The 19737-nt window shown below is 46.9% G+C and overlaps 5 protein-coding genes across 9 annotated transcripts; 2 read left to right on the forward strand and 3 right to left on the reverse strand.

The window, feature by feature from the left end:
* Positions 1-651: 651 nt before the first annotated feature.
* FOIG_08206 (uncharacterized protein) lies at positions 652-1898 on the reverse strand (the record flags this gene model as incomplete). The annotated part of the gene is made up of 4 exons (XM_031208148.1): positions 652-1034; positions 1085-1443; positions 1498-1633; positions 1683-1898. The coding sequence occupies 4 exons, from the start codon at positions 1896-1898 to the stop codon at positions 702-704; spliced, it is 1044 nt and encodes a 347-aa protein (XP_031062282.1). The 3' UTR covers positions 652-701.
* Positions 1899-4820: 2922 nt separating this feature from the next.
* Positions 4821-8466, forward strand: FOIG_08207 (uncharacterized protein). 2 transcript variants are annotated; one of them, XM_031208149.1, is made up of 4 exons: positions 4821-5386; positions 5436-5570; positions 5806-6638; positions 6686-8466. In XM_031208149.1, the coding sequence occupies exons 1-4, from the start codon at positions 5241-5243 to the stop codon at positions 7669-7671; spliced, it is 2100 nt and encodes a 699-aa protein (XP_031062283.1). In that variant the 5' UTR covers positions 4821-5240; the 3' UTR covers positions 7672-8466. The 2 variants fall into 2 exon arrangements, with proteins under 2 accessions (XP_031062283.1, XP_031062284.1); XM_031208150.1 differs by having other exon boundaries at positions 5436-6638.
* Positions 8467-8655: 189 nt separating this feature from the next.
* On the forward strand, positions 8656-10392 carry FOIG_08208 (uncharacterized protein). Its single transcript, XM_031208151.1, has 2 exons — positions 8656-9122; positions 9250-10392. Exons 1-2 carry the CDS (start codon positions 8950-8952, stop codon positions 9962-9964), a joined length of 888 nt encoding a protein of 295 aa, XP_031062285.1. The 5' UTR covers positions 8656-8949; the 3' UTR covers positions 9965-10392.
* Positions 8779-14363, reverse strand: FOIG_08209 (bud emergence protein 1). Of its 4 annotated transcripts, none has more exons than XM_031208154.1 (3): positions 13465-14363; positions 13121-13204; positions 8779-12976 (listed from the first exon to the last, which is right to left on the reverse strand). In XM_031208154.1, the coding sequence occupies exons 1-3, from the start codon at positions 13468-13470 to the stop codon at positions 11276-11278; spliced, it is 1791 nt and encodes a 596-aa protein (XP_031062288.1). In that variant the 5' UTR covers positions 13471-14363; the 3' UTR covers positions 8779-11275. The 4 variants fall into 4 exon arrangements, with proteins under 4 accessions (XP_031062288.1, XP_031062287.1, XP_031062289.1 ...); XM_031208153.1 differs by having other exon boundaries at positions 13121-13416; positions 13465-14322; XM_031208155.1 differs by having other exon boundaries at positions 8779-13204; positions 13465-14322.
* Positions 14364-17151: 2788 nt separating this feature from the next.
* Positions 17152-19682, reverse strand: FOIG_08210 (uncharacterized protein). The gene is made up of 3 exons (XM_031208156.1): positions 19431-19682; positions 18119-19358; positions 17152-18060 (listed from the first exon to the last, which is right to left on the reverse strand). Exons 1-3 carry the CDS (start codon positions 19507-19509, stop codon positions 17847-17849), a joined length of 1533 nt encoding a protein of 510 aa, XP_031062290.1. The 5' UTR covers positions 19510-19682; the 3' UTR covers positions 17152-17846.
* Between the last annotated feature and the right edge of the window lie 55 nt (positions 19683-19737).

A 19737-nucleotide genomic window follows, 5' to 3' on the forward strand; every position in this document is an offset into this window, starting at 1 on the left:
TTGGACAGTTGCACACCCTCAGAAGGGGCCTAGAGGGGCCATGTCTGCCACGTTGGCATGCGGCTTCTAAAGAATGTCTCATCTCACGCCCTCAATTTTCGTCGATCTTTGTGCATTAGTGATCGCTAGTGTCTCTTCTTTTGTTTGCAACCACATCCCTTCTTGTCCAAGAGTCCAACACGTTTTTGTTCCCTTTTCAATATTACCATCCACCAACGCCAATATTTTATATTATGTCTCAATTGCTCTGTTATATCTCAAATTGAACTCACCTGCCACAACTGTTCTAGCCGCCCAAATTGACCGTCAGTGCATCAGCTGACACACATCATCGTTTGGTAAATGTGGCGGTGTTTCACCATCAATTTTTGCTTCTAAATCGGGATGCTACACATCTTCACCGCAGATCTCATACGAATCCTGCACTATGAACTCGTATCGAGATGCATATCTAGCATGATTGTGGCCAGGGTACAAAAGGATATGCATAGAAGATCATTTATTCCTCCACTCTATTACTGCCAGCACATTTCCTACCCGTACATTACACGAAAGACAAGATTCTAAACCATGCCATAACTCCTCAAGATCCAAGCCATTCTGTGCCACGAGCGTACATAATCCTTTTCAAACAAAACCAACACGACTAACCATGATGCAATCAATAGCACCACAATGCGCACAAATATACTCATATCTTCCTAAACGAGCTCATTACTACTGTTAGACTGTCCCTCATAAGACAAATTCTTCAGTTCCTGGGCACCCGCCTTGCGAGCTTTCTTGGCCTCTTTAGCCTGCTTCTTCTCCATCTTCTTCTGTTGCTTGAGCGCCTTCTTCTCCTTGCGAGAGAGCTTGGGGAATTCGCTATCGGGTCCCCGAAGAACGAAACCAGGATGCATGATGTTGAGCAATACGAGGGCGATCAAGATCGGAGTTGCATCGAGACCCAGTGGATACTCTTCATGAATCAAGAGTTGGTTGTGCTCATTGACACCAGGACCAAATTCGATCAGACGATACACGATTCGGATCTTGAAGTTGTCAGCTGGATAATTCGAATCAAGAAAGACAAAGTACTTACCACAATGAGAATCAGAACAGCAAGCATGGTCAAGATGAGCCACTTCATGCGTCCCATACTTCGGCCCTCGAGTTGTCGAAGCTTGAAGTAGAAGAAAGCAGTGATACCAATGAAGATCACAATGACAGCAAGCTGCAGACCAACACCAGCCATGTAAAGCTTCTGTCCAATGCGAATAACATTCATGTCATCGTTATTCGAGAGCATGCTTCCACCGGCTCCCTGGACCAGGAAAAGAATGATATCGAGCCAGACGAAGAGGAGTGTCATGCGGATGGCCTTGATACCCAGGAGTTTCCGATCAGGCATGCGGAAGTATACCATACGTGCGACGGCCATGTAGACGAAAGCATTGATCCCTGAGTCAGTTAGCCTTTGGTCCCAAGGGGTGACCTTATACTTCAAGTACTTACAGAGAGGAGCAAGAAGGAAGAACAGTTGGCCCCAGATGAGGTATGTCATGTTCTGCTGATTCCTGCTTCCTAGGGTCTTGAAAGCAAATCCTATAGTTTCCCAAGCTGCACCCATAATGGCTACCCAGCAAAATTTCTGCAAATTGTTAGAAATCAGGGTTCTCAGGGTTGTTTGATGCACTCACCTTCTTGAAAAGAATTGCTTGTATGAGATGGACCATGGTCGTCATACCAAAGAGCACACAGAAAGCAAGATTGGCAGCAAAACTGGGATCAAAGAAATAGTTGGCGTTGCACGCATCGACAGGAACACGGCCGTATTTCCCGGGTACAGCAGTTGTGCAAGTCGCCGTTGCTGAAGAAGTCGTTGTGGCTGTTGAAGTAAAAGTTGTGGTAGACATGGTGTAAGTCGTGTAAGTCAGGTCCAGTAGAGAAGGAATTTGAAGGTGAGTCTAGAGGTGAAGGTGGCTATTGAACTAATGAGCTTGTCCGATAAACAACATTTTGGCCATTCGCATCTCTTCCTTATATACAACTCCATCACATCGTTTTGGCGCAAATACTCCATTTGGCGAGCTTCACTTCATGTCTGAGGCTCAGATCCAGCCCTAGAAGCCCTCCATGTCAGATTTGATCCGCTACAGGGGTCTCTCTGGCGGGGACGCGCTGGCTCGCCAAAGCTAACGGCTGCTCAGCCAACGAGATGCGACCATTTCGAGGCTGTGAGTCTCAAGCACATTCTGCATTCCCACGTTTCAAAGAGACTGTCAAATCTGTAATTGACGACTGGACCAGTCAGATTTGCTCAAGCTGAAGATGAGTTCCACCTTGGTATTCAAATGGCGGCGTGGCTTTGGGAAGCTTCATCTTCCTTCAAGGCTCAGCTTATTTTTAAGATGTGTCGTTATTGGCTGGTTCGTCTATTGAGAAGCTGATGTGGGGGGGGGGAGTTGGTTGATGGGATTCTTAAAGATAGTCCGTTGCTTACTTGACTTGATTCTTCGATATACGACTTCATTCCCATGGTTGATATTTCATTAGCTCGTTCGTTTGTTTTTTGTTGTAGTCGTCACCATGCACGCACTTCTGATGCTGGTTGACGCGTTCCTCAGCTCAGCCTCTGCTGAACAACAGCTCAATTGCTGAACGACATCAAGGACGAAACAGGATTGCGTTCCAGCTAAGCAAGCAATCTGAAGATGTCCCGGCTGCTGTATGTGGCATCGATATCATACCAATACTACTTTCTGTCGGGGATTAAGATGCCAAATTGTCTTAGGAATAGGCACTGACAGATCCGTCGTCGTGTCAAACTCAGCACTCGAGATAATCCTTTAGGTAAACGCCAAGCTCATCATAATATATCCTCAAGTCATCATAAGACCCATCACAAGCTTCAAGGTCTTAGGATAGCCTATCCCAAGCTTAGACGATGGTGACTCCCAACAGATCATTTTATCTGCGATCTTCAACAGACTTTACCGCACTAGTGTCTACAGGGGCCATATTTCAATATAATCAAATCGCTTCACAGCATACATTTGACACCAATTGCTGTATTTTGCAGTTAATAATTCACATGCTACAGTCCTAGGCAAAAGTCCCGACATATTTCGGGTCTACCCCTGCTTTTTATAAAACAATAATAACAGCGCAATAACTTCGTTGTATTATTTTAATAGAATAAAATGCCTAGATTAAGGCGAAATATATATTATTCTCCTTATATAAGAATAAGGTTTATAATAATATATAATTTAGGAGTTTAGGTATAAGAAATTACAGATAAGAAGGGGTTAACTTAGTATATAATCTATAGGATTATTTAATATAGTTAATAATAAGAGTTAGCTAAAGATAAATAGTAGTTTAGGAGGCCTTAGGTCTTATCTAATTAGGATAAAACTTATATTAAAATACTTATTAGAAATTACCTTTTTATTTTATACTAAGAAATTATTAATTAGGTATAATTATATTACTTAAGAAGAATAATTAGTTATTAGCTTCTTAATAAGGGTATATAATATAGGCTTATATTTTAATACCTATTTCTTAGTAAAGAATATACTTAATTAAAAAAAGAATTTTATAATAAATATTATTATAAAAATAAGTCTTTTTAATATAATTAGTAGTTTTCTAATAAGGTTATAATTAATTATATAGATAGTAATTATATTAAGTAGTTATTTTATAGATTTATATATTTAGACCTTCCTTTTATAAAAGTATATTCTAATAATACTATAAGGTAAGAGACTTTATAAAAATAAAATATAACCTTATAGATAACCCTTAAGATACTTATAGATATTCTTTAGTATAATTAACTATAATAAACCATCCTAGGTTATCCCTTTGCCTAATAACCCTGACTCTAAGAGGGGGGGCATAATAGGCCAGCGTATTTTATCCTATCTTTAGTCCTATCTTCCTGACCTTATTAAGGAAGGAGAGACTTTTTAATATAATAATACTTATACCTTTACTTATTAAAAAGTTTAAGATTAGCTATGCCCTTAGGTAAGGAGATATAGGGTATCTTTAGTAAACTGGCCTTTATATAGCCCTAATCTTAATCTTATTAAAAATCTATAAAAAGTCCTTAAAGCCTAGATTTGCAAATAATATCCTAAAATTATAACTTATCTAAAGTTAATTAAAGCTATTAAGAGGCTAATAGTAGTTATAAAGGAGCTATAGTCTAAGATTAAAGATAATATAGTTAAAAATATAATTAAATTAATCCTAGATTAACTAAATAAGTATTATAATATAAATAGTTATTATACTAAGTATTAACTTATACTCCTAGAATCTCCTTTTAACTCTCTATAGATTTATATATATTTTATTAAAATTAAATAAATATTACCTAGTTAATTATAAAGTAAAGTAGCTATATTTAATCAAGGTGGTTAGGGTAATATTAAAATGTATTAGGACTTTTGCTGACCTACTGTATTATTATTATATGAGGCCATTCCGACTTTCCAGATTCCTTATATCATTAAACCTGACCTTGAACCCCGAAATCTTGATTTCTCGAGTCTAGATCGTCCAATCCCCAGTTGCTAAAGACTGACAAGCATCTCTTAGTGGTGCCAAGCTTCGTCCAGGGACCCTTCCTCTCCACTCTGCCATGAACCCTTGAGACTGTCACCAGCCTCTGGTTGGAGCTCTTTTTTGCAGCTATCACCAGGAAAGATGCCTATTCGGAGTAGAGGATCATCAGTGCGCGCTAAGCTCGGAGGACAGTAGTTGATTAAAAAAGACTGCACACTTTCTGTGCCTATGGCCGTGATGCAGTGACGGTTTAATTTCGGCAGCGATGACCTTCTCCTGAAACCCCCAAAAAGTCACCTTTTCCCGCCTCCCACTTATTCTCGTGATACCATCAGTTCCATTTCTATCCATTTCTTGGTGGTCGGGAGCCGATCTACAGCGCAACTTGACTCGTCTTAAGGGTGCACAGGCCCGCAATTGGTTGACCGCTTGAGCGCTTCTTTCCCCAGATCCATCCCCTCCTTCTCAACTCACTCCATCTCCGCATCTCCTCTCCCTCACGTACCATCGTGGTAAAGTCAAAACAGAGGAAGGAGACGGAATAACCTTTCTGCTCGACTGCAAGACCACCTCGTGGCCGAGAGACAGCTCCTGACATCTCCAAGAAACCTACCGGTTTTACAGGGGATATGCTCCGTTGATTGATCATATTTTATCTGAATTAGATCCTCATCATGCCTATCAAGGTCAAATCCAAGAAGCTTCCTGCCCCTCGCGAGGGAAGTCCTGTCTCCATCCGCCATTTGGACGAATACGAACGCGATCTTCCCGACATTGGCACTCACGATAACTTCAGAGATGTCGTCAAGAAGCTCTCACTGTGAGTAACCATGACTTCGTATCAATTGACACCCACTGATGCTCTATAGGTACTTTGTCGATGTCATTGAACTGCCGAGCACGTTTGAACAGCTGAGAACCACAGCTGCGGGGGCTCCTCTACGCATCTTGGTGGATCACCTCGCTGCAACCTGCACCAACCCGGCAATTGTCAATGCTCTTCTGTATGTGTTAATCCGAAAACAATTTGCGGCGATTTGTTCTCTATCAACATCACTCTCAGTTGCTGCATCGTCACCCTTTTGTGGTATCTGTGCCTGCAGATGACATGCTGTCAGGGGAGCCAATCACATATCTGCTCAGCCCATCCTCAATCTGACGGGATATGCGGTGCAACGATGATTCGGAACACCTTGTTCAATGCTGATGAACCTTTGCTGACTGATCCAATCTCTATAGAGCTCTCAAATGGCATTATGCATCTTCGTCAGAACACCGCACTCTGGGAGAATCTCGAGCAGATGCATGTGAAATCGTTGCTTGGCGATTCCTGACTAGGCTTTCTGAACGCGAGGCAGTTAATTACTGCCTTTACGAGATCCACGATCTAGATGATGAAAATGAAGCTCAGGCTCAAGTGGCTGGTAATGGTCACACGGGCGACGAGGAAGCTGGCGAAAACGCCCCTCTGCTCTCTCACCTTCGCTCCATTGACAACCGCCGACGTGGACCAGGCCCTGCCGGGAGCAGCATGAAGCGTAACCAACTTCTAAGTTCTCTCTCCCGCTTGACTATGACATCGGATGATGAGGACGGTGATAACGAGGGTGATCCTACTTCATCATTTAAGAACCTGAATGCTCTCGAGATTGCTGCCATTGCCGATGCCAAACGCTTCCTCAGCCAGCACATTGTTCAAAAGATTATCACTGCTATTTGGAGTGGTGACATAGTCTTTTGGGATAGCCTGTCTGTGCACTCTACAAAGAAGGTCCGGTTCTATAACCCGAGGACTGCAGACCCCTTTTCTCGCCTGCGCGTTCCCAAGTATCTCAAGAGCTGGGAGGTGCTGTTCTTCTGCATTTTCCTCGCCCTGTACTACGCTGTACTCATTGTGCGAGACGAGTCACGTATTACAATCCCTGAAGTGATACTTTTCTTATGGATCGCGGCTTTCTTCTACGATGAGCTCAGCGAGTGGCTTGATGCAGGTTCTATCTTTTATGCCACCGACATATGGAACCTATTCGACATGATCATGATCGCCATCGGGTTTACCTTTGCAATTCTGCGTAAGAAATATGGTCCTTTCGACAAAGTGATATGCTGACACAATTAGGTATTATTGGCATTGTTCAGAACAAACCCGATCTGAACGACCTTGCATTTGATATCCTGGCACTTGAGGCACTCTTCATGATTCCTCGTATCTTCTCGATTCTCAGTCTCAGCCCTGCCTGGGGCACACTTATTCCATGCTTGAAGGAGATGGGCAAGGACTTCTTCAAATACATGGTACTTGTTGTTGTCGTGTATTGTGGTTTCCTGACCACATTTTCGCTCGTGGGTCGTAATGTCTTTGCATTCAAGTCCATGGCCTGGATCTTGACAAAGATATTTTACGGCTCGGCGCCCATCGGATTCGAGATAATGAATCAGATCGATCCCTTCTTTGGACCTCCTCTGATGATCATCTTCATTACACTCTCCAGCTTCCTGTTGATGGGCTCCCTGACAGGTATGCTGTCCAACAGCTTCTCGCGGGTTATCACCCACGCTAAGGAGGAGTACCTGTATGTGTACAGCGTCTACGTCTTGGAAGCGTCGACTAGTAACCGACTCACCCATTTCTTCCCTCCTTTCAATCTGCTGGCCTTGGTACTCTTCCGACCTTGGCGTCTATTCTTTACGGCCGATGAGAAGTTCCGTGCTGGGCGTATCATGCTCCTCAAGGCGACTCATTGGCCCATTGTTGGCATCATCAAGCTGTACGAGATGTATCGCAAGCCAGGAGCCGTAGAAGATGAATTTGCTGGGTTCAAGGGTCCATCGCGCTCTTCTCGACGCAACGGCAGGCACGCAATTGCTCAGAAGCGATCTGCGTCCAATGTCGGTCGCCAGACGCTTTCTCCTAGAGGACGAGCGAATGGTCAGAGTATCGAGGTGCGCGAGGATGACGTGGATGCGCCAACAGCCATGGAGGTGCAGCTCACCGAGCTAAACCGGAAGATCGATCAACTCACTGCAGCTATCATGGCTATCCAGGAGAAGCAAGCAAGTGGAAACGACAGTGGAAGCTCAAGTACAGGTGCCACTCCCGCCTAGCTACGGGCTTTTGGTGATCGGGCCGGTCCTTGACAGCTTTGGAACATTGGAATATCTAGATTTGGTTCCTTCTCTGATCGGGTCTCATCGGTCGAGGTCAAGAGTGGGTATTCCAACAGAGGGGCCGGCAGCGAAGCGTTCCAGAAGAATTGGCATGATGTTGGGAGTAGCAGTGGGGAGACGGAGAGAAGCGGCTCTGGACATCTGCTGTGCCTGTGGATCAGGTCGTTTAAGAATGGGATAGGATACGAGTCGGCAACAACCCCACAACCTGGTGCCCTCGAAGAAGCTTGTATTGTATTCGTCAAGTATAAGTTAAAGCCGGTCCATGCCGTTGGAGGAGCTGGCAAACGGTGATCACCCTGTAGTGCGGTGCCTGCATATGGGCTGAATCAGTTCACTGGGGTCACCTGCAGAGTCTTCGAATTTGACAAAGATAAGACCCCGATATGCAACGAGATTGGGCGAGGAATACCTAGGTAGAGCTCCCGGTGAGCGGCAAACGTCGGCGTGGAGAAGATGGCGTGTAAGTCATGGAGAATGGAGAGCATTGCGGGGGAGGAAGGGTCTAGTTTGAGACGGCTTTGATCATTTGGCGGTAAAAATGTCAAGAATGTGTTTTTGAACATGGTTCTCGTATGTGACTTTTGGTGTTCAATGCGTAATGGAAGAGCTTTGATCTTGTTGTTCAACGTGGGCTTGAGCGTGAGTCTTGTTGGCTGTTACACAATCCTCAAATAGTAACCACGCAATATGAACACATCTCATAAACTACTCTTGCCAATCTCAAATTCCTTATAATCATACAATATCTATCAGTTCTCGGTATCAATCGTTGGTATCCGCGACAAGCCGCTGACATCTGAGTCCCTTATAAACTCGGCAACGGCTCCGAAGCCCCCGCCGAGATCGGCGCCCCCCAGACTCAGTCAGTCAGAAGAGCTTCGCTTCAGCTAACTAAAACCCCCAAAGCAAAGCTCACACCGCGCCCAACCAGCGCATGGGAATTAGCTACCGCTACCGCTAGTTCATGCAGTTTCAACGTTTATCCACTGAAAGGGTTGCTTCGGGGTCTACAACCTCCCAATAACTTATCTAGTGGTTTTTTTCTAGTTCCCTTTTATTCCCCCAGGAACCTGTTTTCTTTTCGTCATACCCGTTCCGTCATCTCATTCTTCTTACTAGACTTGATATTGTATTTTCCTGTGTTTCTGAGCGAGTTACGGTCTGATATTACCACGTGAGAAACGAGAAAAAGAGACCAGATCTTGGATCATCATGAAAGACTCTGATGCGCCGGCGTTGGTTCTCGCCGGGACAACTACGCCCGAGCAGATCACCACCAAAAATACATGGAATACCAAGAACTTGACATCACGACTCGGCACTGACTTTCTATCCGCTGCGAGCGCTGCTTCCATGGTAGCGCCCATCATTGCCATTATCGACCGGTCAGTAAATTACCATGCCCCTTGGACTATCACCGCCATTCATATGCCATGTTTCTGAGACACGCCGACATCGCCAAACTCCAAACTCCAAACTCCAAACTCCAAAAAAAAACTGACATCATGACAGCTCCATCATGGAGAACGCATCCGGCGCAAACACCCTCGCAAACTCTGTAAAATCCTCCCTCCGAACCCTCTTCACCCGCCCACACACAATACTCTTCTCCAAGCCAACAGCGCTCATCTTCTGCCTCTACGGCGGAACATATCTCACCGCCAACGCCGTCGACACCTCGTTCTCGACCGTCAACAACAAGCCCGCCTCGAGCGTCACAGCCGGAACAACAAAATTCGCTGCGTCCAGCGCCGCAAACATCGGAGTCTGTATCTACAAGGATCAAGTCTTTGTGCGTATGTTTGGACCGCCTGGTGTTGTGCCTAGACCTGTCCCTCTCGCTTCATACACTCTTTTTGCGCTGCGCGATTGCTTGACTATCTTTGCGTCGTTCAATGTGCCCCCTTTGCTGGGGCCGTATTTGGATAAGCGGTTTTCCGCAGAGATGAAGAAGAGAGCCTCTGGACTTTATGCAGCGCAGTTCATGGCCCCTGCTATGGTTCAGTTCATTTCTACGCCTATGCATTTGTTCGGTCTAGACTTATACAATCGTCAAGCGACTGGACCTGGAGGAGCTGTCGTGACGATGCGTGATCGATTAGACCTTGTGCGGCGCAACTGGTTCATCAGCTCCGTCGCGAGAATATGTCGAATTGTTCCTGCTTTTGGAGTCGGTGGTGTTGTCAACATGAAAGTTCGCAAGAACCTCATGACCAAGCTGGAGTAGACGAGCTCGGTCCAACGTATCATCTCACACTGCAAGAGAAGGTTTTCTCTGCAGATTCTTCTGATTTCCGGCGTTTACAGTTACGAGGCTACGTGACTATGGTTGCATTTACTTGTTTGATCTTGTAAAGATCCACGGCATTGGGGGTTAATGTTACATCTCATGGTTTTTCTACGGATGGGGGAATACAAAAGAGCATACGATGACGATCCATCACTCATAATAGACTTCTAGAACACGTTAGACAGGATACTAGGTAACGAAGGGAGGAGTCAAGACTGATACGGCCAACTTGATTAAATGAGAGACTGATTTAACCTCCTCGACCTTCACCTTCAAGTGAGAGGAATGCAAATTGTTAACTACAGACAAACACCATTGACATTGATATTCACATGCATCGCTTACACAAAATAACACAATTGTCGCTTTCATTCATCACGCTCATGCGCGCTCATCTTTGCTTTCCACCTCCACCACCAAGATCAAGATATATGTATCTTGCCTCCTCTGATCCTCAAGATCCTTGCAGTGCAAGCTTTTCGCGACCCCAGCAACGTCCGCTATTTGTAACCTATAGGCTTCTAAATGCGGCTTACTGGAACCACCTAACTGAACCTCCCCAGCCATTCCCTCCCCCTATACTGTAACGCATACCACGTCCACCAACTATCGACCCCTATGCCGAATGCCACCTCCAGGCCCTGTCACTTTCAGTGAGGAAGTACAGAAGAAGATAAAAAGTAAAGGGAAGAAAAGCACTAAGCTCAGTCGTGTGATATCAAAATAGCATTCAAAAGGCCATATACCCGCCTGAATACACATGTGAAGAAGAAAGTTTTCAAAAGAGGAGCAAATAGGGGGGCATGAGAAATGCCCAAAGAAGAGACAACGAGCGTCAGGTACACTGGTCATGAAACTTATGCGTCATCCAGCTAATAAAATGGTATCAAAGAAGCATCAAGTTCCTCACCGACGTGTCGTCATAAAATCCGCGTAGAATAAAATGGACAAGAAAAAAAGGGGACAAAGAAAAAGAAAAAAGTGTTGAAAGTATGCGTGTCGTCCGTTGGGGACTCATGAGAAATTGTAGATCCATCAAGGAAGAGAAGAACGCACGTTTTCAAAGTGTAGGGCCAGAGTCTGTACTGTACTATACGGCAAGGGTTCGGGAACGAGAATATACGATGTCAGTGCACACCCAACGCTCTTTGGTGGACTTTTCGGTTTGGCTGTCAACTTAGATCCGTCCATGCAGCGTTACAATCAAGCTGAAACGCCGCAGTCGTCATCTCGAGTGGGCAGGGCAGTTCACACGGCCTCCACATAGAGCAGAAGCTTCTCGTTCCGCTGCAGAGCATAGTCCAAGTCGTTGTCACTAAGCATACTTGGCTTATCTCCAGTGGGCTCGTCCTTGTAAAACAGTTGGACCTCCTGACCCGCCGGCACCTTCAGACGATCACAAATCTTTTCATAAAGTGCTTGGAATGAGATGTCTGTTGGTACTCGGATGGCAATGAGATCTCCGTTGAAATACATCTTGATCTTCATTGCTGATGCCGGTTGAGCCTGGGGTTGCATACCGTTACCGAGAGAGGTTTGTGAGGGTTGTGACAAAGAAGATGGTTGTCTTTGGATGTCAGGGGAACCTGGGCCCATCTGATGCGCTGGTGCAGCTGAGAGACCATATGCACTGCCGTTCAAATTGCTCTGTGATCCGCCAGCTGGGGACTCGGCCGATGACAGCTGTGATGCTTGTGATAGGCGGTACTCCTCTTCGTTGTCGTTCGGATCGATCTCGTAATCTCCTTCGCGGGGTGCAAAGAACTGTCTCACCAGGTTGCACCTCGAGATGTAATGGGGCTGGTTCAGCATGTTCTTCACGTACGCGTCCAAGTTATGGAGGCGTCCTTCGGTGATTGCATCTGTGACATAGTTGACTGGTCCAGGCATGTAGGGCAGTGTACGCTTCTGTGTCCCTGTGTTACCAGCCTCAGCTGGGAATTCGGTCAGAAGAGCGATCTGGAAATCGTAAAAGTCCTCGTAATAGCGAGACAGCTCCCATTGTCGTCCGTCTTCTAGCAATGCTTCGATCACGAACCAGTACTTATCCTCTGCAAAGCAGTATCGTGGTATGCGTGCTTGTAGCGGTGCGTTGAGTTGTGAGGCCGGTTTCTGTACATGATTTTGCTGAGGTTGTTGGGACGTTCGAGGTTGAGATGCGTATCCGGGCTGCGCTCCATTCTGAGAAGGTTGTCGAGAATGCTGCTGTTGCTGAATGCTCATTCGTTCCATGCCTTGCTCGATACCCTGCCCAGGTTGTTGAGGACCGCCTCCCTCAAACTTGCCCAGTGTGATGCTGCTGTTCTTGTATTCCGCGGCCATCTTCTTCCATTCTTCCACCTTTGGAACACCAGCACGCTTTATGGCGTCACCCGGGTTTGCAATTGCCTTATCGCTTGCCATATCACGAATCTCGACAAAGGAAACGGGGATGAGTCCTGGGCCACCCAATCGACCGATGGGCTTGGCCACGAACCACTCGGGGTTCGACTGTGCGATGACGATAATAGCCTCGCCAGCTTTGGCCTCCAACTCGTCTGCTCTCTCCGCAGCAAAGTCGTACATGACAATTCCGTAGACCATGGCGCCTGACTTTCCAACCGACTTCGAATTACGCTGGTGGCCTTGCTGGGGCACGGCTGTAGTGGGTGACATGACGGCTGGCGCAGTTTGCATTGCTGGAGATTCGCTATATCCAGAATCGTGGTCGGGGTTCTTTGTCGGAGTGGGAAGTTGGCCACCGTCGGACTGTGCGCTATCTCTCTCGGTTCGGCCAAGCGCTTGGAAGAAGGTGACAGGGACGAGACCCCGGGCGTCAGGGAGAGCTGGATTACATGCTTCGTACCAATCTTGGTCGTTTTCGCGGCCGATAACGTGGAAAAAGTCGCCTCTCGAAAAGCTCAGTTCTTGGCTCGATCGTGCCTCGTAATCGTAAAGAGCTCGAATGACCTGCAAATTAGATTGGGCATCAGCGTCTGGGCTCAGTGATTGAAGTCAAGTTTGTCGTGGAACCATGGCGGTGCCTAATGTGGCAGACCATAATTGAATAGGATTTGAGGCTTGAGATTGGCTTGGGAGTGGGAGGCCACCAACCTTCTTTGGAGGAACAATGGCGACAGCCGATTTGGGAGCGACGGATCCTTTGTCCTTGTCACCTTTGATCGAACGTCGAAGAGCCTGCACGAAGCGCATTACTGTTAGCTTTTGACTCGAGTATTTCTTGGACAGCCAGCGAAGCCGGCGCAAATAATGAGCGAAGACGAGTTGAATGCGGCGGGGGAGGGGGTTTGGCTCAGGTAGCTGAGAAGATGGGAATAACGCCTTGTGAGGCACGAGAAGTTGGAGGCAAAGCACGGCATGATACAATAGAGATATGAGATGGCAGGCAGCTGCATGAAGAGGCATGAGCGACGGAAGGGAAAGGAGCGATGACGAACCTTCATTTTTGTGTAACTGAATGCCTCCTGGGCAGTTGCAAGTTGGGAAGTTGTGAATCGCTCGAAGGTGGAGGTTGTAGGAAAAGGATCGCAAGACGAGACGACCTGAGCAAGGTACTAAAAGTACGAGACGAGGGAAGACGACACGACCCGGCGGGACACAGCGGCGGGCTGGGCTACCTTATTTCGATCCAATCCGATGTTTGGTTTAAGGCCAGGCAAGGCAAGGTACGCTACAGTGGCAGTACCTCTATAACCGCTAGACCTGGCACGGGCAAGGCAGCGAGGTGCAGGACGGACAGACACAAAGTTGTAGCGGTTGCAGCAGCACCGTTGAAGTGGAGGGGAGGGAGGGACCTGGACCCTCCAAGGTAAAGGTAGGGTACCTTACAGCGAATGCCTGCGGTTGCACACACACAAAGATTGGGCTGCGAGCGAGCGAACGAACGAACGAACGAGCGCGAATGTGAGTACAGAATACACGCCAGGGGGCGAAGTAGCCTGAGAGTGGGCTGGACGATGTTCCCTCGAGTGGATCGAACGTTGTGGAAGCGATTTGTGTAAGTTTCTGGGAAAGGTTGATGAGATGGAGAAAAATAGCATTTGGCGGCTGGAAATAAAAAGGGACAATTTGGTGTTTGCTTGCTTGCTTTGCTTTGCCTCTTTTGCTTCTTGATGACCTGATGACTTTGGTTGGTGCAGCCATATAACTGTGACTGATCAGATACTCGGAAATCCAACGTCCGTGGATCTGTGACCCTCGACGCGTACGATAATCACCAAGACTAGAGGGACTTCGCCTTGGGTTCCCTTTAACGCGATACTGACGCGAGCTGTGGGCGCCTTTGAGTTTCGACGATAAAGGTAAAATGGCTAAGGCTGCGCTCCTCAGCGAGAAGATGGAGGGTGAAATTAATTACCTTGGGCTCTCAAGGTGGGGTGATGGAGGGGTCGCCTCTGACAACTTGGCGCCTGCCAGCGACGTCTTGTAAGTGGTTTAGTGGATGAATTTGACCAAGAGATGTCATAAAATGGAGATGAAGTCGAGAGAAGGGAGAAAATATGAACGAAATGCGAAAGGATAAATCACATATTCCCTCAATAACAGAAGACTCCATGAATGGCTCTGGTTGGTGGTCAGTGATCAATAGTCAACACTCATATCCCAATCAATGGCTTCAAGCTTTGACTGAGCTTCAGCTATGTACCAGCTACTACAGTTAGAGCATCACCTGTGGAAGCTGACATGTTTGAACTAAGTGAATCCTAAGCTGAGCTATTCTTCTTTAGCTGTAACCTCTTTCCCTCTAAAGCCATTAGAAGCTGCCAAGCTCATCTCGAAGCCCTCAACTTGATAATCAAAGCATCCAATCCCTTTCAACGGCGTCAACTTTCAGTCCAGCGCTTACTAGGCACCACAAACTGCACACGACAGGTTTCTCAGTGGGTAAAATTGTGCATGAGATCTGCCACACAAACACATCCTCCACGCTCAAAATAACTTTCACCACCTGCAAACAGCCACGGGCAAACGCTTACACGGCCAATCCCTATCCTACTCTACCCCTCATAATCAGCAAAGAAGGCATCGACTTGGCCGGTTGACTCGGGCCAACCGCTCAACCCTGTCTCGTCTCATTCCTCTTCGCTCATCCCCGGGCCACGGTCATGGGCATGGGTGTGCGGACAAATGATAAATTAGTCAGGGATCAGGGGTGGGTTTACCAACTGAAAAGTCCCCTCTCTTGTTCGTGATGCCCGATACACACAGACACAGACACAGACACAGACACAGACACGGACGTTAGCTCTGGCGTTGGCACATCACGTCGTTGGTGACGCTAATACAAGGGAAATTTCCGCAGTGAGTTACAGGCGTCTTACAGCAACTTACAGTCAGTAAGTGACTCGTGGAAACGGGGAAATCGTCGCGTGGCAGGGATGCATCACACACAGTCCGTCCAGTCCATCCATGGATGGAACAAACAGGGGGGCCACGCAGCGATCGCATTGCATCAAAGACTAGGACTGCGACCTCAATTCTAGAAATCGAGATGAAATGATTTGAGAGAGCGAGAGCCAGTTTATGCATGCCATGTTAGTGCAGCATCTCATCCATCTTTCTCTGACATTGACTTTCAGATATCCCTGGTCAAGATTCGGCATAATACCACATCTTAACATTAATGCCAGCCTCTATCCAAGACAAAGAACCACCACACAGCATACATTTACCTCACTTCGCATAAAGACACTTCCACCTGACGCCGGATGTTGGTAGCCCATTGTCTTGTGTTTATGCAAACAACTGCCGCGCGCACACATTTCCAGAATGTTAAAGCATGGCCGGATGATGCTCTTTGTTAGTTGTCTAAATGCCAGTCAGCGATATGTTACGTTCCAGTCTATAGGCTTTTGTTATTAATGGCTGATTTGATGAAATCATACCTGAACCATTGTATCAACGTGCAAGTGAATATACATACAACCATCGTGTGTCTCTAAACTGTCTCTTCACGCGACATGTTGATCTTCAGTCTTCAAGTCATTCTCATTCCATTGAATTCATTCCATGATCCAATCCCAACTGACCCCTCCCCTGCTCACTTTTAGCTGATAATCCACCGGAAGCGTCCCCCGCCAAAAAAAAAAACCCACGATGGATCATGGCGCCGCTGTCTCGTCTGCGGATACCGTTGCCCTGGGTCTAATCTCGTGTGTCAATCTCCCGTTCGCTTCAAAAACGACGGTTTCTGTGCATCACCTGGGAAATATGACTCGTGAAGATCAGCCGTAACTGTTTTGAATGGAAGCTCTTCGTCCTTAGCAAAATGTATGTAGATATGGATCTAAGTACATGTCTTGGAAAACACTTTGTGTAAGAAGGAAGCAAGATTCCCTCCCTTGAGCCAAGACATCATTAGATCCTGTCTATCCCGACACTTTGGGACTCCCTGCTTCCATGTCAAATTTTCTCTCTAGGCCAGTGTTACTCTTTCAGCAGGGGTTTGTCATTGTTGCCGAGTCTCGGAGCACAGAAGGTCTTTTCCGTTATTGGCATCCAAACCACCATGGTGATGTCGTGTGGCAGTCATTTGGCCTCAAGTGAATGCGACAGACACTCACACTTGTTCATCGACTATCAGTCTTCGGGATGGGTCCATGGAATAAAAAAGAAAGAAACAAGAGGGTAAAAACATACATACAGGCTTTTTACAGCAAGAGAAAAGACAACTCAAGTATTGAATAAAAAGTCCAAAAAAGGGGGAACGTCTAGCCAGAGTCTCATACATGGGCAACACAGGGCGTTCTTTTCTCCACAGTACTTTAAAGGCACTACCAAAGGCCTTAACACATTGATTTGCGGTTTTACGCCTTGCAACAGGCGTTCGGCTCTCAACCCAAAGGGATGGCCTAGGTGATTGTCACAGACAATGCAGGGTTTCAACAGTAGGAGTTAAACACAGTGATTTTAACACGATAGTTGACGTCCGGACGACGCCACAAGTGGTAGTTATGCCTGGGATTCGAACAATCGATCAGTGTGGCCCACACATAGTGGGCCTCATGAAACAGTTGCCAACTGCGCCCCGAGTCCAGCCAGACATTCCCAGTCGGGCCAGTAGATATTTGTCTTATATACCTTACCCAATCTCACAGCTATTCTACAAGCAGAACAGCTCAACTTCGACACTTCCATTTCAACACGATATAAAAACAGAGCATTGGTTTTTCGTTTATTCATTCAAGCAGAAAAAAACTGGAATACGATCAATTGCTACTTGTTAAGAATTACCAACCCACAACTCCCTGAAACGCCGGGACTCTATCCATCGATCTCATCCTGGTTCCTATTGAGGCCAGTATGCATTCACTGTGCAATGATAAAGCGGGCGATTACATGACTGCCCAACACTCCACAGGCCAATTACCGACCCCAACAGTACCAGGATCGAGATGACTTTGAGTTCCTGTCTGAATCTTCCCATCAAGCCCACTGTGTCTAAGTTCCCACCCAACATCCAATTTTGTGATTTGTCGTACAGCAAAAGTGTCGCCTCGGTCGATAGAATGGAAGCTGGTATCGAGGCTACGGTTAATTGATCAAAGTCCGAGGCAAAGCAGCATAAGAGACTTATGCATAGGCCTAGCCTCAGGTGGTGCGTAGTAGAATAGAAGACATTTCGTTGCCACCTAAGCAGAAATGGGGGTATAAAACGCCGAGTTGTCTACATGAATGAAAACGCATCACAAGTGTGAAAGTATCATCATGTCTCGTCGATAAACATAACGACGGTCAAGTCTCAAGCCGTGAGACGTCGATGGAAGTCGCAACGCAAAAAGGAAAAAAGGAAAGAACCCGAGAAAGAAGCAGTAAAGGTTTAGATCTGGCCCTTGATATCAACCTTTTGGAACGCCGTGCTGCGCGCGCCCTCGAATAGGGGACCGGCTTTCCCGGTCAAAAACGCGATGTAGTCTGTTCGATCTTCCAACAGATGTCGGCCTTGGTGATCGATGATGAACTGGGCTGCATCAGCATCAGACTCGAAACCGAGTTCCTCAGTGATGAAACGAAGTTTCACGTCCGGCTTGTATCTGTATGATAGTTAGCAAACCATGTTCAAGTAAAACAACGAGGATGGACGGAACTTACGCTTTGCAAATATTGCACAACGCAGCAAGCCGTTCTCGAACAACAAACATGTCCATCAAGTATGCACCCATGTTAGGGGTGTCAAGGTAAAGCTGGAAGAACTTATGATAGTTGCCCAACGCCAATGATGATCGCACTTCTAAAGCATGCTTAATCGGCTTCTCCCCTTTCTCTGCTGTGGTTAGATCTGCCAAAGTGTCGTTCAATCCAGTTCGGTTGGCCGTGTGGATGAAATAAAGAATGCGATACGCCTTGAATTCAATGGGGTTGCCTTTTAGGCCCATGCCATACAATGACCGCAGCTGGGTCTGGCACTGATTATACTCACCAATATCCCCCTTCTCCAAGGCAATTCGGGCATGAATTTCATAAACGGAAACAGTAAAGTCGTTCTTGATATGTTGCACAGTCAGATCTTGCCTCATAGACTTGAACTGATCACAAATGTACGAATAGTTGCTTTCCCGCTTCCACTTCTTCTTCAGAAGTTCTAGAGTCTGACGCAAAATGTGCTCAGGTCGAACCTTGGACGGAACTGGAGGGGCGGTAAGGCGAAGATACTTCTTCTCGAGTATCTCGCATGTGCCAATAATAGGTCCAGATGAAGGTGGAGGCGGACTGGGCGATCTGAGCGACTTGTATTCGTTCTCGAACCGTCGCTTGCGCTTGTTGACTTCCTTCTGGAACTTACTTGATTTCGGGAGGGGCTCGTCCATGGAAGCACGCTTTTCGGGGGAAGGATAGGAAATACGGTCCTCAAGTGAAGAACGCGAGTTAGTACGCCACGGGGGCTGGGAGTTGTCATTACTGGCAAAATCGGTAGATTTCCTCTTCTTGGAGTTGATGGGAACATGGAAACTCTGCTTGATATCCGCATCACGTTCGGCTTTGACTAGGGCCTGTGGGAGGGGCATGTTGTCCCAATCGAGTGTGTATAACGTGCCGTTTTCTTTTGCGGTACCGATGGTGCTCTTAAGCTTAGCCTCGATTTCCGCGCGAGACACGGTGGGTTCGTCATTTTGGGGGAGGAAAGATCTTTGAACATAGCTCCGAACAGATTCGGGCCAGTCCACTTTGGACTTGGCTTGCTCAGGTGTCGGGGTTACACCATTCACGGGAGAAGCGGGAGACATTTGATGTTGCACCGGGGGCTGTGGAGGCACGTAGCCGGCATAAGGAGCAGCTGGGGCTGCGTACTGACTGAATCCTTGACGAACGGCTACGGGAATGAAGGCTGGATCTGCATTTCGTGTCAGGGCTGTCGGTCGAGAAAAGGGGATGTCGTTTGCGGGCAGTCCGGGAGATGACTTACTCGTTGGGTAGGCGTAGGATGTCGGTACGGTTTGCTGAGTTACGCTCGGCGCTTGCTGCGCTGGCCAGGTTGGCATCATGGCGTCGAAATGCTAGCGGTACGAATGGTTAGTTTCACAAACAGGTTGGGGAGAAAAAAGATGATGCCGGGCGGATAATGGCAGAAAGGCGAGATGATGATGAAGGGTCCTTGATTGGAGTGAGAGTGGAGGTAGGTTTCTTTGGGAGGTATTTTCGTGGTCAGAGACTGGCGGTGGCGGTGTGGTCCCTGCCTATTCACGGAAAAACTGTGCTCCGGTAGAAAGCGC

Source organism: Fusarium odoratissimum, assembly GCF_000260195.1.
Source record: "Fusarium odoratissimum NRRL 54006 unplaced genomic scaffold supercont1.12, whole genome shotgun sequence".
Lineage (NCBI taxonomy): Eukaryota > Fungi > Ascomycota > Sordariomycetes > Hypocreales > Nectriaceae > Fusarium > Fusarium odoratissimum.